General features: G+C 36.7%; 1 protein-coding gene across 1 annotated transcript in view; it reads right to left on the reverse strand.

The window, feature by feature from the left end:
• ANKIB1 (ankyrin repeat and IBR domain containing 1) overlaps nt 1-19,422 on the reverse strand; it is a 142,371-nt gene that overhangs the window by 27,214 nt on the left and 95,735 nt on the right. The window contains exons 7-9 of the mRNA XM_006834302.1: nt 17,944-18,088; nt 16,722-16,888; nt 1,352-1,440 (exon numbers count right to left, since the gene is read on the reverse strand). Of these exons, the coding sequence (XP_006834365.1) occupies nt 1,352-1,440; nt 16,722-16,888; nt 17,944-18,088 (401 nt within the window). The remainder of the gene's footprint in view (nt 1-1,351; nt 1,441-16,721; nt 16,889-17,943; nt 18,089-19,422) is intronic.

The raw sequence follows: 19,422 nt of genomic DNA on the forward strand, positions 1-19,422 counted from the left end.
CCATTTATAAAGCATATTGCCACAAAACAGTTACATTTGAAATTTTAATTTTTGTTTAAATGTAGTGGTCTTTCTCCTCCTTTCAGCATCAATGCTATTTTTAGCTCAGATGCTACCATATTCTTGTGACCTTTATTGTCCATTGTTTTAATAAATACAGCACACAGACATTAAAACAAAGCAGCTGTGTGGCCTGCAACATAGAAGGTTTTTCCCCCACCCCTGGAGAGAAAGCTTGTTCCTAAGTGCATTCTAATGGACTGTGTTGTCGTTCTACAAGATTGCATAAAGTAAATAGTGTTTGGGAAATAGCTATTCATACAATAAAACCCTGTTCTGCAAAATGCCTTCACTTTCAATTCTCTGAATGTTCTTATTTGATCTATCTGTCCCTTTGCACATAGTGCACTTAATCCCTTATCTCTCTTTAGTTTACCTGGTGAGTCTTCATCATCCCTACTGACTTCACACTCTTCCCTTCACTTCAGTATATGTTAATTATATATTCATTGTCTTTTCTTAAGAATTTAGTATGTTTAGGTCTTTTTAAGAAGTATTAACTTTATTTTATTTAATCAAGTGTTAGAATATAACAAAATCTAAGCGTTATTAGTCAACATATATGCAAGTGAAAACATAGTTCTTCTATAGACTACATTCTTAAAAAGACTATTTGAATTCCATTCAATGATCATTTATTTTACTATTAAGTACTACGAAAAAGTTGGTCTGAAAATTTTATAAATTTACCATCATTTTATGCAAAATACAATCATTACTGTTTCTTGTTTGGATTAGATACAATAAATGTCATTTCAGAGTTTAATAACATTATTTGACTCTATATGAAATTAATTATTGGAACAGATCTCAGCATATTTTCTAATTTCCTCTTTATATTTCATTTAGATGAATATTAAAATGAGCTTTATGTTCTATCTAGGCACACTAACTGAGGTGGCAGAAAAAAGCCACCTTGGAAAGGAGCAGGAATCTAGTCGAAGGTGAATTAAGTGGTTAAGGGCAGGAGTTTGAATTAGAGAATCCCAGGCTGCTCACCAATTAACTATAGGAAGATTTGAAGTAACAAGGCTTAACTGTGATTTGGTTTACCTTGTTTATCTTAGGCAGGAAAATAAGTCCTTTAGAAACATGGGGCCAGTCTATGATTCCCCCTTGTAAAAACTGTGATCTCCAAAAGGCTGTTGTTCAGAGGGGTCATATTATACAGGGCAGCTCGAGCATTAATTAACTTGAAAGCCTTTAAGTGAAGACTATAATGAATATGCGCACATTATCTTTTGAATTTCATTAGGAAATATGTAACATAGCTATGTATAATTTCTCTTACGTTCTTCTGGTTTCATTTCAGTTATTTTTTGTAGCCAGTTTTTCCATGTTTGGCAGTCACAAGGCTCATGTGCCTCACCAAGGCACTCCCTGTGGAGGAAAGCAGAAAGGAAGCAATTTAAAAATATTCTCTATTAATATCGAGGGGAAAAACGATAGGTGGTGGGCGGCACTCCTTCAAGTTTAAAGTGGAGAAAATTAAGGCACGGTGATTACTAAGAGATGAAGCATCTCAACAGAGGAACTGAAGATGTGATTCCAAAACTGCACTCCACCAGACTAGGTTTTTTTGTGTGTGTGTGTTTGTGTTTAAACAGTATATTCTTTGATATATTTTAAAAGTTCCAAATAGATTATCAGCATTTATAACATGGTTTTGCATGCTCTAAGAGTGGTAGATAAAACATTGTCAACTCATTTCTGCCCTCACTAACACTTTAAATTCTTGTGGCTCTTAGGGTGTTCTGGCTAGCAGAATCTGTCACCTTAGAGCTTGGGAGACATGGAGAACAAGCCCATTGAGAGGTTATCAAAACCTTCAGAAGGCTCTTCTGCAATTTGAAGTTTGAGAGGGACTGTTTAAGTCACATTCTTATGTTTTCACCTCTTAGGATGCCCAACTAACAGCTAGTACAAAACATTTATTTTCTTAAGAAAAAAAATTTTTTTTAAACTTGTGGTAAATACATAGGTGACAAACATTTTTAATTTCTGCAATCTTCATATTACAATTTACTTTTAAGATTTTTAATACATCTTGATTTTCTAATTCATTGAAATTTGACACACTGTATAAATTTATCATTTACAACTTAATTATATATTCTCTTCTACAGCTATATAAAATGCTAAACATTAAGGCTTAAAGCCATTATAAATTGCTTATTTTAATTCCATATGAAGGCAATCTGGAGCCATTATCATCATTGTTGTCATAATCATCATCATCATCATCATCATTTTAAACAAAAATATTATTTGCAAAGTTTACGTTTGTTAAAAAGACATGCTAAGTAACTCAAGCAGAGTCTTACAAACTAATAGGTAATATTTCACTGTGTTAAGAATGTCCCAATTACCTTGAAAGAATGATTTTGTTTCTTACATTTTTGACTTATCATCTAACTTGGCATTTAGAAAATCTTTTCCATAACGGTTTTTATAAAGTTCCTAGTAACTTAACAGACAGTCAGAAAATATTGGGTTATTTAAAATAGATGTAGATACATTAGAGTCAGTTTACTGTTTTTGTCTGGTACTTTCAAGTTGACTCTGACTCACAGTGGCCCAAAAAACGGACCCACAGAGTTTACTTGGCTGCAATCTCTATGGAAACTGATTGTCAAGTCTTGTTACCCTAGAGCTGCTGGATGAGTTTGAATCTCCAACCTCCCAGTTAACAGCTGAGCGCTTAACACCAGGGATCCGTAGATTTACTTTGTTGTTGTGTTGGGTCTGATTCACAGCGACCCGGTATATGGTTTCTGAGGCCTTTTAAATCTTTGTGGGAATAGAAAGATCATTTTTCTCCTGCAAAGCGGTGGTGGGCATGAACAGCAGACCTTGTGATTCCCAGTCCAGTGTTTATTGTATGGAACCTCTGCGCTCCCTAGATTTATAGACATAAGAAATCCATTTCTGCTTTCCCAAACTGTAAAGTATATATTTAATAACTGCTCATTTTAATTTGGCACACATACTAGAGTAAGAAATACACTCACTGACTACAAATCTAGGAACAGTGTTTCCATATGGTGTTAGAGAATACGTGTGGGAATACAAAATCTAGATTTCTTCTTAGGATTCATTAAAAGTCTCAAGACTCTAAAATAAAACAAATCAGTGAAACAAATTATTTTCACTAAGTTTCAGAGTTTCTTTCCATTCAAGATAACACAGCATATTGAATATTTTTTCTTCCCTAGAAAACTCAATACCAATATGACTGGCTCTGATGTCAAACATTTTCTGACAGAAAAAGAAAATAATCATGGGGCAAGGAATAAAAAATTGAGTGTTTTCAACCAGACTATGAAAAAAATACAAAGTTACTTATTCAAAAGGCCATTACTGTTTTTCAGTGTGCTTGGATGGTTCCCCAGAGCTGTGTTGCATTAGATAGCAAAAGAAGGGTTTCTTTTCCAGAATCTCACAGAAGGACACAGGTGCTGGCTTTATCAAGTGCTGGCCAATTGATAAGGTTATTTCTGGGTGTCATACCTGGTTAGCACAGTTTCTACTAGTGTCCAACCTAGCACTAAGAGGGATCTAAGAGGAGAAGCTTATAAATAAAGAAGATGCTAGAGTAAGGACTATAAATTAGAAAAAGAGTGAAAAGTTGTTTGTTAATATAGTTAAATATCTTTGAAAACTAAGGCATCTGGAAAAATAACTCAGGACTTCTCCAAAATGTTGCAATGCCGATACAACCAGACCTAGTAAACCAAAACATGAAATCTGATGCAGTTGAGTTGATTCTGACTCATAGGACTGACAAGGTTTTACAAAATCAGATCGCTGTATTTTCCTCCTGTGACTCGTGGCTTGTGGGTTCAAACTACCAACCTTTCGGTTAGCAACAATTAGTGCCTAATCACTGCACCAGGTAATATATAATGTAGGTGACAGACAATCTTGATTATGTAGCAGTAGGGACAGAAGTTACTGTGAAAAGAGTAAGGACAATACTGAAATATTTTGTGCATACTGGAAAACTAAATTCTTCAAGAAAATCTTAACCAAGAGACCAATGGTGGTGACAAGTACTCAGAAGGTCCTGGCACCTGTTGTTGAGAATACATCTTCAATAAATGAATGGGGGAGGAATTCTGGCAATTAGACAGGTGAAACTTAGCTAGAAACACCAATAGCTTGGGTTCTTTCAGAAAAAAAGTTCCCTAGTAAAAGATCAGAAAGAAAAAAAGCAAAAAAAAAAGGTTGTCTAATCTAAAATCCTTTTGTTGTTGGGTTGTGTGATGTCAGACTCAAGCAATCCTGGACAAGGTTTCCAAGGAGGGGCTGGTGACTGGTGGTTTGAACCAATGACCTGGTTAGCAGTCCAGTGCATATCCTACAGTGCCACACCAGGACTCCTAATCTAAAATCCATAATCCTGTCCAAATACAGACACTAGCTACTCCTTGGTAACCCTGTACAGGATCGCTATGGGTCAGATCTGACTCAATGGCACTTAACAACAAAGTGTTTTCATGGAGTCCTGGTGAGCATTGTGGGTTAATGTGCTGGACTGCAAAGTTGGCTTGCGCTGCAAGGTTAGTGGTTCACGCTCACCAGCTGATCCTTGGCAAACCTATACAGGGCTGCTGTGAGTCGGAACTGACTCGACGACACCTATCGACAACAACAGTGTCTTTATGGAGTCCTGGTGTGGTGCTGCGGGATAATGCACTGGAATGCAAGTCACTATGAGTTAGAACCGGCTCAATGGCACTTTCTACTCTGTTCCACTATGACCACATCTATACTATCTACATCTGCAAAGACCGTATTTACAAATAAAGTCACATTCTGGGGTTCCAGGAAGGACATGAATTGTGGGGCCACTCACTAGTCAATGTAGTACAAATGGGTATGTTATTTCTGCATACAATAATCATGACATTTTAACAAGGTCTTATGATCAAACTCTACCAAATAAATACTATTATGTTTCTAAGTCTGGGCCTTCGAAGAGCTCTGGAATGTTCTGTTAGTTGACAGGACTTTGATATTTAGGTCTGAGACTGATTTTGCAAGAAGAGAAGATGTGGTCTACAAGTAAGAATAACTGTATTTTGCTCAGACGGCTTTTGGAGAGCTTTGCCCTTGTCTATGGAGTCTGGAGGGAGATGGAGCATGGAATTACTGTCTTAACTCAATTAAGACACATGATCGTAACGGAGAGTGCTGTTAAGTGCTGTAGAGTCAGTTGGTAGGTTTGAACAGCTGACCTGGCAGTTAACAGTCCAGTGCTTATCTTACAGCACCATGCCAGGACCCCAAAAAAGGAATGTTATCATTGTTAAGTGTTGTTGAGTCAGTTTCCACTCATAGCGACCCTGTATAAGGTTTCTGGGCTTGCACTAGTGAGCTAGTGTGCACAGTCCTATCAGGGATGAAATTTTGTTTCAGTGGTGGCAGTGGTGGTTGTTGTTGGTTGTTAAATGCCTTTGAGTTAGTTCTGACTTACAGTGACCTTGTACAGGATTTCGAAGGAGCAGCTACTAGGTTTGAACTTCTGACCTTGTAGTGAGTAGTCTAGTGCTCATCTTACAGCACCACACCAGGGCTCTTTAGTGGGTGCTAATACTATTTTAATGCCTCTTTGCATAGTTTCAATAAATGCTCCATGGCTAGGTGGTATTTGAGGGTTTAAATAAAAACACATTGCTACTAGAGTTCTAGATCATACATTGCATAAGTTTATTCCAAACAAAACATGTTTAAACATGTCTCTGCAATCAGGTGATGGCTGCAGACAAGTACGCAGTAATACATTTGTCTAGGTCTTGTTAGGGTGCTTAAAAAAAAACTACTACTTTTTGTGCCATGAAAAAATTTTTGAGGTCAGGGCTAACATTCTAAAATAAACAAATTTGAAGTGGACATCTTCCCAAATCACTAAAGTTTTGCAACAGGTTTATGGGAATACTGCCCCAAATAAATGAACTGTTTTTAGATGGATCAAGTGTCTTAAGGCAGACCAAGAAGAACTCAGAAATGAACCAAGAGAGGGAAGACCATCAACGTCGAAGTGGTTGAAGTCCAGAAACGAGTGGAAGTTGACTGTAGAACTACCACTGATATGACAGCTACTGAAGGTGGGATTTCACATGGTTTGGCATTTTCAATTTTAAGGGAACAATTTGGCCTCAACAAGCTTTCAGCTGGAAGGGTACCAAAAAAGTTGTTTAAAGATCAGTTAGCTCAAAGAGTGGATCTTTCCATCAGTCTTCTAAGTAAGATTGAAGCTAATGAAGATAATTTTATGGAATAATTTTAATTGTAATTTCATAGTTTTAACAATGATCCAGAGAGCAAAATCCAAACAAAACAGTAGCTTTTAGAGGAAATATTATGCTAGTTAAATTCAAGGCAGAGAGGTCTGCTCAGAAGGTTATGGTAACTATTTTGGGGGATCCCAAAGGGGTCATCTTGATAAGATTTTCTGAAAGGATGCAGAACAATCGTGGGATAATTATGAAAACTGCACTGGTGAGAAGGACAAAAACGTTGCATTGAGGAGTTTCTCCCATCACTACAATGCATCTGCTCATTCTTTGAGCATAGCAAGGGTTGTCCTATTGTTGGGAACGCTTACCCCATCCACTCTATGGCCCTGATCTTGTCCTTTCAGGTGGCTTTTCGTTTCCCAAACACAAACAATATTTAATAGGAACACCATTAAAGTCCCTCAAGGAAGTCCAAAATGCCATTTTGACATGGTATGAATCGAAGAGTGGGTGAAGCATCCAGCTGATATGAAGTGAGAGGGGAGGGGTCGCAAAAGAACATCCAAAGTTGCAGCCAGTACCCCTAGCCTTGATGGCTTGATAATCAGAACTTGACTAGAGGAAGATTTTTTTTTTAAAAAAGGAACAAAACAATTTTGGATACAGGAAACAAGGGTAAATTGCTACAATTTGATAAACTTGACCTATACTCATTGAGGTAGTAACTCTAAATACCAACAGAGAAGGAAGGAGCCTTCACGTCAAATATCAATGCTATCCCCTGTGTACACAGGGTAGATAGGGACGGGCAACTTAGATATTGGCTACCTAAAATGAGGGGGCAATAAAAGCACCAAGTGACTGGCTTGGTTTCAAGAGGGAGCTTAGTTTAATAGTGTGTGAGGAAAGAAAAGAGTCCCCACTGAATAGTTTTCATCTTGTCTACATGGGTTTGGTTATAAGAGTTGGAGATAAGATTCTTATGATTCAATAGTGAATAATTATCATCATGACTAACTGCAACTGTCACAATTGTAAAGGTAGAAGTTTTGTAACAGTAACAGGGTAGTGATTAATCTTACAGTCCAGAAACAGAGGACCCTAGGGTCATTAAGGGAGAAGAGCACAAGTGGAATGAGAGACCTTATCCAGAGAAGCAGCGACACCAGAGATGAGGACAGAGATGGGGACGTGGAGAGAGGGAGTTGCTGAGGACACCAGATTCATGGGAAGAGAGGGACTAAGAGATGGCAGCCAGGAGGCAAACTTGCAGAATGTGCCCTTTGGTGGTGTAAATTATTATATATGCCTTAGTGCTTAAAAAAGAAGTGTTCACTGCTGGTACACGGAGGGGATTATAAAATCATTGTAATGAAACAAGGTGTATGTTTTGTTGAATGTCAAACTGATGATCTGCCCTGTAAACTTTTACTCAATCCACAATAAAAACCTTAAAGACAAAAAAAACAAAAAATTAAAGAGCTGTGGTTGCATAGGATAAGCACTGGACTTCATACCACAAGGTTGGAGGTTTGAACCCACCAGTCACTCTGAAGGAGAAAAATAAGGCTTTCTACTCCCGAATATTGCCATCCTCAAAATGCCTACACAAGGTTGCTATGAGTTGGAATCAACTTGATGGCACATAACAAGAACAATATATGTGTAACACTGTAAGATAGGCACTAGATTGCTAACCACAAGGTCTGTGGTTCAAACCCATTAGTCACTCCTCAGAAATCCTATACAGGTTCACTATCAGTCAGAACCAACTCGACAGCACCTAACAAAATTAAACAGCACAGAATTCTTCAGGGCAGAGTTGATTGTTGTTAAGTACTGTTGAGTGGATCTGAGTCATAGTGATCCTGTGTAGAGTTTCCAAGGAGTTTGATATGCCAACCTTGTAGATAGTCTAATGCTTATGGAAACACCATAAGTACACAGACCTACATGGAAGATAAATCAAGAAACAGTAATTTTACATTTTTATAAAGTTTTCTATGGTTTTGGAGTGTTTCTCTGCTATTCATAAGGTTTTAGTAACTAAATGAATGGTTTAAAAATTAAGAAAGGTGTGCGACAAGGTTGTATTCTTTCACCATACTTATTCAACATGTATGCTGAGCAAATAATCCGAGAAGCTGGGTTCTATGAAGAAAAACGTGGCATCGGGATTGGAGGAAGACTCATTAACAACCTGCGATATGCAGATGATACAACCTTGCTTGCTGAAAGTGAAGAGGACTTAAAACATTTACTGATGAAGATCAAAGAGCACAGCCTTCAGTATGGATTATATCTCAATGTTAGGAAAACACAAATCTGCACCACTGGACCAATAAACAACATTCTTATCAATGGAGAAAAGATTGAAGTTGTCAAGGACTTCATTCTTCTTGGGTCAACTATCAACATTCACAGAAGCAGCAGTCAAGAAATCAAACGACATATTGCATTAAGCAAATCTGCTGCACAAGACCTTTTTAAAGTGTTGAAGAGCAAAGATGTCAGCTTGAGGACTAAGGTGCACCGGACCCAAGCCATGGTATTTTCAATAACCTCGTATGGATGTGAAAGCTAGACAGTGAATAAGGAAGACCGTAGAAAAACTGATGCTTTTGAGTTGTGGTGTTGGAGGAGAATATTGAAAGTGCCATGGGCTGCCAAAAGAACCAACAGATCAGTTTTGGAAGAAGTGCAGCCAGAGTTGCTCCTTGGAGGCCAAGATGGCCAAACTTAAACTTTGTCTCTCATACTTCAGACAGGAAGGACCAGTCGCTGGAGAATGATATCATGTTTGGTAACGTAGAGGGTCAGAGGAAAAGAGGAAGAACCCACAACGAAATGGACTGGCCAAGTGGCAGCATAAATAGACTCAAGGGTGGCAACAGTACTGAGGTTGGCCCAGGATCGGGCAGTGTTTCGTTCTGCTGTGCGTAAGGGCACTATGAGTCGGTACCGACTCGATGGCATCTAACAACAAACATGGTTTTGGAGGAATACTTTTACACATAACTGCGTACTAAAAAACTCCATGTTATTATTTAGAATATTCCTGTCAGTCAATTTCAGTGACTAACTCTAAAATATATTGGACAATGATTTTAGAATTTTACGCAAGCTGTTTCCAATGGAGATAGTGGTTATAAAGAGACTACAGGAAAATCTGAGCTGATAAGAGTACAGAAATGGCCACTGTTGTTGTTAAGTGCCATCGAGTCAATTCCAACCCATAGTGATCCTGTATAGGGTTTCCAAGGTACAACTGGTGAGCCTGAACTACCTACCTTGCAGTTCAAGCCAACTAGCACACTGATCCACAGCGCCACACCAGGACTATGTGAGATTAATTTGAGCTGTTCTCTTGGCAGAAATGGATTTTGGTGGCCAAGAAATATTTTGACAACAAATCTTTAAAGAACTGCTTTAGAGAAGAAAGGTTTTTTTTGTTGTTGTTGTTAATTGTTTTTTTGTCAGCTCAGAGGGCAGAGAAGTTACATAGTAGAACATTCTATCTTAATACAAAGAGGAGAGAAGGTCACTGTCACTGGCTCAAGTAAAAGTCCATCCATGTTTTGATGCCATCTGTGGAGATTTTTGCCTAGTAGATCACAGAAACTGAAATAATATAAGCTAGGGCAAGTAAGCATACTAAGTTCAACTATGAAAGATACAGAACTTACTGGTGTACAAGTTACAACAGAAAGGACTTTCCTGTGGTGGGAAGGAAAATGCCTACTCCCACATTCTCTACCAACAATGAATATATTCAGTTATACCCCAGCACATATGTCTTGAGGATAGCTCTCATCTGATTCTATCATGTGATCTTAACAAAGAAGAAATTATTGTCATTTGTAGTCATCATTAAAGAATTGTTTCTGAGTTTTCTGGGAAAGAAAGAAACAAAACCAGAATCACATGTCTATATGTTATAAAGATCTCTTCTGTAAAATTTCTTTTGGCATGAAGCAGATTTTGCTTTTCTTTGAAACAAGAGATAAGATCATGAGACAACATGTGACAAAATTTACTTAGAATTTTTTATTATAGATAAAGCTTTTATATAAATAGACAGTAAGAATGTAAACAAGACATTGCAAATTAATGCCTTATGGGTGAAGTTGTTGTTGTTAAGATGCCAGTTGAGTCTACTCCTACCCACAACAGAACAAAACACTGCCTGGTCCAAGTAGTTTTTCTGGTCTCAGAGTCATAGTGATTGATGTTTACAAATCCCATTGGTATACTGGCCTAGTTGATTTCTAGCATCTTCAAGTTTCATAAGTCTTCTTTCTATGCACATGGAGAGACCAATAGTTGCAGCTTAGATGATTGCTCATGTGCTTTTAAGAATATCCCAGCTGCTACTTACCAAAATAGGATGTAGCACATTGTCCTTGTTGCCTATGTTATGCTAATTGTGGGTCACCTCTCATTGGAATCTGCAGATATATGGGCCTCATCTAATCAGTTGGCCACAAAGCAGCTGCCTTCCAAATTTCTTGGCGTAGATGAATAAATGTCACCAGTGCTTCATAAGTTTGTAGAAAGATTACAATTTTTTGAAAGATTTCATTTTGTATTCCATCAATTTCTGTAGGCGTGTTTTTCTCCAATGCCTATAATGAAGCCTGGACTTCTTCCTTCAGTACCATCGATTCTTGATCAAATGCTACCTCTTAAAATGTTTGAACATCCTTTTAAATTTGGGTACAATGACTCTGTGTATACCTTTCATCTTCTTTTGATGCTTTTTGTATCATGGAATATTTTGTCCATAGCCTTCAATGTTGCAAGTCAAGGCTTGATTTTTTTTGTTTTTTTCTCCCAGTTCTTTTCTGCTTGAGAAATGCTGAGTGTGTCCTTCCCTTTTGGTTTTCTATTGGTTTTTGCACATTTCATCATAATACTTGACTCTCTCTTCTTAAGCTGACCTTTGAAAATATCTGTTCAGCTCTTTACTTCCTCATTTCTTCCATTTGCTTTAGCATCTCTATGCTGCAAAGCAAGCTCTGGTAGCGTAGTGGTTACGAATCGGGCTGCGAACCTTAAGGTCAGCGGTTCGAAACTACCAGCCGCTCCGCGGGAGAAAGATGAGGCTTTCTACTCCCGTAAAGATTTACACCCTCGGAAACCCTGTACAGGGTCGCTATGGGTCGGAACCGACTCGACGGCACTTAACAACAACAATAGTATCCATTTTGGTCTTTTCTTTCTTTTTAATAACCTTTTGCTTTCTTCTTGTATGATGTTCTTGATGTCATCACACAACTCTTCTGATCTTCCATCTCATGCATCAAATCTGTTCTTGAGATGGTTTCTAAATTCAGTTGTGATATATTCAAGGTCTTATTTTGACTCTTGTGGACTTGTTTTAATTTCCTTCAGTCTGAACTTACAGATGAGCAATTGATGGTCTGCTCCACAGTCTGCCCTTGGCTTTGTTTTGCCTGATGATATGGAGCTTTTCTGTCTCTTTCCACAGATGTAGTCAATTTGATTCCTGTGTATTCCATCTGGTGAGGTCCTTGTTTAAAATTCTATCAAAAATGATTTCCAGCACCATTTTTAATTACTAAGGCCATATTTTCCAGCTACTGATCATTCTTCTTTGTTTTCAACCTTTGCATTCCAATCACCAGTAATTATCAGTACATCTTTATTTCATGTTTGATCAATTTCAAACTGTAGAAATTATTCATCAAGGGCTTTTAGCAGTTGGTGCATAAATTTGAATAATAGTGGTTTTACCTGGTTTTCTTTGTAAGTGTATGGATATTTTTCTATCACAAACAGCACTGTATTTCAAAATAGATCTTGAACTATGTTGTTGTTCTTAAGTAACACCAAGTCAGTTCTTAATCATAGTGACCCTGTACAGGGTTTCTGAGGTGGAGCTGGAGCTGGTGAGTTTGAACTGCTGACCTAGCATTTTGTGGTCTAATGTGGATCCTACAACACCACACCAGATCGACTGATCTCTCTCTCTACCTACCAACCTACCTACAGATCCATACACATATACATATATAAATACATGAATGAATAAATGTGTGTGTACATGAGGAGGTTTCAACAAAGCTCATGGAAACCTTTTGATACCCCCTTATACACATATAGAAACACACACACACACACATATCTCTATTGCAAATACTCAACTCTGCTTGTTGTTATTAAGTGGTGTCAAGTTGGTTCCGGCTCATAGCAACCCTGTATAAGGTTTCCAAGGAGCAGCTGGTGACCTTGTGTTCACAGTCCACACTCTGCTGTTGTAGCCCAAAAGGAATCATAGACATGAATGGATGTGGCTGTGTTCCAATAAAACTTTATTTTCAAAAACAGGTGCTGATGGTAGTTTCTAGAGTTCAGTGCTTAACATAGGTTGGTTACGCAATAACTACTTAGCTAATATGATGGTAAGGGTAAGAAACTGACCTTTCAGGAGAGGGTCATTTCTATAATTATGCCTTCTTAATATGTGACAGTGCTACAGGAGAGCTCTGGTAGCGTAGTGGTTACGAATCGGGCTGCGAACCTTAAGGTCAGCAGTTCGAAACTACCAGCCGCTCTGCGGGAGAAAGATGAGGCTTTCTACTCCCGTAAAGATTTACATCCTCAGAAACCCTGTACAGGGTCGCTATGGGTCGGACCCGACTCAATGGCACTTAACAACAACAACAACAATATAAGTAAATAGTCGAGCTTTATAACTATTTAAAGCTTATCACTGAAATGTGCAAGATCAATTCTGACATACAGTGTTGTCAGGGATACGATAATTTTTATATGCTTACGAGGAAACCCAGTTACTAAAGCTACTATTCAAATTTATGCATCAACCACTAATATCAAAGATAAAGAAACTGAAGGTTTCCTTCTATTTTTTTTTTTAACCAACTTCTGCAATCTGAAATTCATAAAACATGCAATCAAGATGCATCAATAATTACTGATGGTTGGAATGGAAGAGAAACAAAACAGAACCAATAGTGGAAAATACATATGACCATGGTGAGAGAAATAACAGTTTCCACATTAGCAAAATAGAGACTGCATGATAGAATTTTACAAGATCAATGATTTGCTTGCAAACATCTTTCTATCAATAACATAAACACATGGACCTCCCAGGATGGGAATAAGAAGTAACGAACTTGACTCCAGTTGTAGAAAAGAAACTATGGAGAAGCTCAATATTATCAGTACGAATGCCAGACCCTGAATGCAGAGCAGATCATCAATTTTCACTTTTCCAAGTTCAAGCTGAAGCTGAAAAAAATTTCAAATAAATCCACAAGAGACAAAGTGTAATCTTGCATATATACCACCTGAATTTAGAGACCATCTAAATTTTATAGATTTGATGCACTGAATACTAATGACTGACAACCAGATGAGTTGTGGGATGAAATCAATGACACCATATGTGAAGAAAACGAAAAGAACATTAAAAAGAAAAAAGCAGAAGGAAAAGACCAAAATGGAAGTCAGAAGACTCTGAAGCTTGCTCTCGAAAGAAGAGTAGCTAAAATGAAAGAAAAATATGAAGCAAAAGATCTAAGTAGAAGATTTCAAACAGTGTTTTGAGAAGATAAAGTATTATAATGAAATGTGCGTTCTCAAGCTGAAAGATCTGGAAAAAAAAAAAAAAATCAAGCCTCAAGTTGTAGTAGTTAAGAATACTATGGGCTAAATATTGAATGATGCCGGAAGCATCAAAAGAAGATAGAAAAATAGTCACTGTACCAAAAAGAATTGGTTGAGGTTCAATCATTTCAAGTGGTACAATATGTTTAAGGACCGATGATATTAAAAGAAGGAAGTCCAAGTTGCACTGAAGGCACTGGCCAAAAAACCAAGGAACTGAAATAATACTAATTAAAATGTTTAAACAAATGGATGGAAGTATTTCACTAGTCTATGCTAAGAAATTTAGAAAACAGATACCTGGACAACCAGATAGAAGAGATCCATATTTGTAGCCACTCCAAAGATAAGTGACTCAACAGAATGTGGAAACTGATTATCAAACAATATCATTAATACCATATGCAAGTAAAATTTTGCTGAAGATAATAGTTGCAGCAGTATGTCAAAGAAAACTGAGAGCAATTCTAGCTGGATTCAGAAGAGGATATGGAACAAGGAATATTACTGCTGGTGTCAGAAGGATCTTGGGTGAAAGCACAGAATACCTAAAAGATGTGTGACTGCACTGTATTGACTATGCAAAGGCATTTTGACTATATGGCTCACAATAAACTACGGATAAAATTGTGAAGAATGGGAATTCCACAACATTTACTGTGCTCACTCAGAACCTGTACAGACTAAATGGCAGTTGTTCAAACAGAACAAAGGGATACTGTATGGTTTAAAACCGGAAAAGGTGTGTGTCAGGATTATATCTTTTCATCATGCTTATATCTTTTCATCATGCATATCCAATCTATATGCTGAGCACATAATCCAAGAAACTGGACTATATGAAGAAGAATGGGACAATGGGATTGAAGGAAGACTCATTACCAACTTTTGATATGCAGATGATACAACCTTCTTGCTGAAAGTGAAGAGGACCTGAAGTATTTATTGATGAAGATCAGACTACAGTCTTCAGTATGAATTATATATCTTATCCCAAAACAAGAAATATCCTCACAACTGGACAAATAAAGCAACATTACAACAAATGGAGAAAGTACTGACGTTGTTAAGGATACCGTTTCACTGGAATCCATAATCAATGACTATGGAAGCAACAGTCAGGACATCAAATGACATAACAACAGGTAAATCTACTGCAAAAGACCTCTTTACAGTGTTAAAAAATACAGATAATTACTTTGAGGAGTAAGGTATGTCTAACCCAAGTAATGGTATTTTCAATTGGTTGATACGCATGTGAAAGCTGGACAATGAATAAGGAAGACTAAAAAGTCTTTGGAGTTCTGGTGTGGCTCTGTAGGATAAACGCTGGACTGCAAAGTCAGTTTGAACCACAAGGTTGGCAATTGAAACTCACCAGCCACTCCTTGAAAACCCTATACAGGGCTGCTATGAATCGGAACCTACTTGATGATATTTAGCAACAACAACAACAACAAAAGAAGAATCGGTGTTGGCAAAGAATATTGAAAGTACCCTGGACTGCCAGAACAAAAAGGATCTGTCTTGGAAGAAGTACAGACAGAATGCTCCTTAGAAGCCAGGATGGCGAAACGTAGTCTCATGTACTCTGGACACGTAATCAGGAGGGACCAGTCCCTCAAGACATACATCATGCTTAGCAAAGTAGAGATCAGCAAAAAAGAGCTAGACCCCCCCGCAAGAAGATGGGGTGACACAGTGGAAACAATTATGGGCTCCAACACAGTTGTGAGAATGGTGAAGGACAATTGTTTGGTTTGGTTGTAGACAGGGTTGCTATGAGTTGAAACTGGTTCAACGGCACCTAACAACAACAGAGTCGATCCAAAGTATATTGGATAAGTTCCTAAAATACACAAAATGCAAAATAAGTATTGCATTTCTTTTCATATCTTTTAATCAACTAAAACACAATCACTAAATACCACTGAATCTATTGTGAATAAAATGAAACGCTGATGGCACACAAACATACACTCATGAGTATGCAGATTTACCCAGTACTGATTCATCATTGGGTCACAGTTACTAAGTACTGATCTGGCACAAAAAGACTAATGAAAGTATCCGATACAAAAAGCTGGCAGTAAATGGTTTTACTTAAGACTATGAATTAAAATTACCTGGAGCCATTTTTTTTCCTCTTATTTTTTTTAGGTCCTAGGATTACACTGGATTGCTAACCACAGATTGGTGGCTCAAACTCACTTTGGAAACCAAATACAAAGTTGCTATGAGTCAAAATAGACTCAATGGCACTTAACAACCCCAAAACCTGGGAGTGCAGTGGCTCTGTAGGATAAACACTGGACTGCGAATTCAAAGGTTGGTGGTTTGAGACTACCAGCGACACTTCATAACAACAACGCTAAAATCTACTCAATCAAAATCTCACTTGTTCAGTATGAAAACTGAGAGCTTCCACGGTAATTCTGTGAACTCCTGGTTAGGAGCCACTGCTAAAACATATATTTAACAAAAGTTGAATTTCAGTCTCATTTCTGCCATGTCCTACTTGCATAACCCCGGGTAAACTGTTCTGTTTCAGTTTAGTCACCTGCAAAATGGGGATAATAATAATAATCAATTCAGCACTATTGGGAAAATTCAATATACAAAGAATATTTGGCACACAAATATGAACTATTACATATTTTTAAATTACTAAAAACATTATCATATTTACTTTAACTAAGAGGCCTGACTCAACCTACAAAGACTCTTTAAGTTGTTAGAAAGGTAATTTTATGTTATACTAACCAGCAGAAGAGATGTCCTTTCCCACAGTCCACAGCAGGTGCTCTCAGCAGTGGAAAGCTGAGCGTATCAGATCCAGATGTATTGGACCCTTGTTTTGTAAGGCGCACTGCTCTTTCACAGGCGGGAGTAGGACACCATTTAATGGCAGGATTATTTTCAACAAAGGCCTGTTCAAAAATCAATACAAAACATAAGACAAAATATTTAAACTATAAATTCTAATATTCATAGAGTGCACCTATGGTAATTAACATATAAGCAAAAAAGGAAATTCAAAACATTGTCAGTCTCAAGTAATACTTAAACAGTGTTTGACAGTATGAAAAACCTCAGTAAGAAGGGAGGAATGCAATTCTCTTAGTAACAATGTGTTTTTAAATTTGTTTTCTTTAGTCTAAAAACCAAATTGTTGTTGTTGCCGTCAAGTCGGTTCTGACTCATAGTGACCCTGTAGAGAGTTTCCAAGGAGCAGCTGATGGGTTTGAACCGCCAACCTTGTGGTTTGCAGTCCAGTGCTGATCCTATAGCAGCACACCAAGAGTCCAAAACACAGACATATGATAAATAAGAATCTTAGGTGATTATTAGATACATTAGAAAAGTAGATTTCAAAATTACATCCTAAAAATACATAAAAATCAATATTATGTTGCCTTCTATACTAAAGAAGCAGTAGAACTATTTTTAGTTTATAAAGTTCACATATTAGAGTTTAGACTAGGAGAATATAATCTGCAAAAGGCAGTTGAAATGTAACTTTTAAATTCCACAGAAATGTAAATAATTTACATGCACATTCTGAATAACTCTTGAATGAAAATAAAACGCAAAATAAACATTTTAAATTTATTGTGAGAAACAAAGAAAAAAACCCATAAACTTCAAAATTGATAATCTTTATGTGTAAATACTTATATTTATGAATATAATTTGAATATTATCTTAATTAGCTATAAATTCAATAGGCAAATCAGTCTTGTTCTGATGCACACTTTTACTAGTTAACTACGAATTAGTTACTAGTTTTATCTTTATTCTTCTATTGTTATATAAAATAATGCTTTAGCTTAAAACTTTAATGCCACCATTTAAAAAATAATTTTGAGAGACAAAAGTCATACCACTATTTTATATATTTTCAAAAATAAAATAAAAACTACATAAAATACATCATTGGTTTAATAAAATTACAACGAAGAAATCAGATAGATTGTCAATATACCTTAATATCAAACTGTAAGTATCGTTTATCCATCTCTTTAGAAACTACACTTTCTATTATATCCACAGGCACAAGTTGGAAGCAATCATATGCAGGGCAGAAAATGTTGTGAGCTTCACCCTCTTGAATTTTCAAATTCAAAAACCTATTAAAATTATCAATTGAATAAAAACAATACGAGTAAAATTTATTTGCACATTTTAAGAATTCTTTATATTGAATTTTATGTTAGAGTATAATACCAATAAATATAGAGTAACAATTGTCATATATATTCATTCATGTAATTCACAAACCTTGTTGAACACTTACTACCTGCTCAGTAATTCCTTTTTCATAGAAAGACAGAATATAAACATTCCTATTTTAATATATTCTTTCTAAATATGTAAAACAAGTATGTTCTTATTTAACACTAAAAATTCAGAAATGAGTAGCTTAGAAAGGCCACATTCAATTTTCACTAATCTACCGCTTTAAATAGAAAGGAGCAATGGTACAGAAATTAACCAAAGCCAATTCAAGAGATTCTGGGGTGGGAGTAGAATATAGCACACCTACTTAAATTCTTATATGAATTGAGTAGAATATTACAATGAGTTTTATGTTCTACCTAGGCACACTAACTGGAAAGTAGCAGAAATTTAGCCCAAGGTTCATTGAGAATTTTGAGTGGGAGAATTCCATGTCTGCCACCAATAAATACACTACATAATCTTAAGCAATTTATTCAACCTTTCTGAGCCTCAGTTTTGTGATGTGTGTAAGATGGAAATATGCATCTCACAGTAGTATTGTATCGATTACATGATATAACGTATGTGACATATCTGCATAGTGCCTGGCATCGAGAAAAAAAAAAAACAAGGATTATAATTGTTATTATTATTATTAAGGAACCCTAGTGGTGGTGTGCTTAGTTGCTGGTTCAAGGTTTGAACAAGGTGCTGGTAAAAACCCACCAGCCTCTGCACAGGAAAATGATAAAGCAGCTGCTCCCATAAAGATTTACAGTCTTGGTAATGCTATACAGGCAGGGTCACTATGAGCTGGAATCGACTAGATGGCAGTAGGTTTGGTGGTCTGTTTGCTTTTGTTTTCTTCAGTATGTAAGAGCAAGAACCAAACAAATTTATGAAGTGTGGATTACACTGAACTGAACACTTAAACCCTTGGAAAAGAAATGAAATAAGCAAGCAATAAAGTTGCAACACTCTAGTCATTACCACTAACAGTATGATTATACCACCAACTATAATATCTTTTTCTTTTAGTTCTCTTACTACCAAATTCTGTTGCTCTTAACAAAAATCAAAAATACCTCACTGAGACCTCATTAGACCTGCTCCCTTTCCTCCTCCTTACACACATTCATCTTGGCACTTCAAAGAAAAGAATCCCCATCAGACACAAAAGGAGTCCCTCTCTTGTTTTTTTTTTTTTTTTTTGAGAAAGTAGTAAGGAGTTTTATTGTCAAAA

The sequence above is a fragment of the Chrysochloris asiatica genome, unplaced genomic scaffold (genome assembly GCF_000296735.1).
Source record: "Chrysochloris asiatica unplaced genomic scaffold, ChrAsi1.0 scaffold00010, whole genome shotgun sequence".
NCBI lineage: Eukaryota > Metazoa > Chordata > Mammalia > Afrosoricida > Chrysochloridae > Chrysochloris > Chrysochloris asiatica.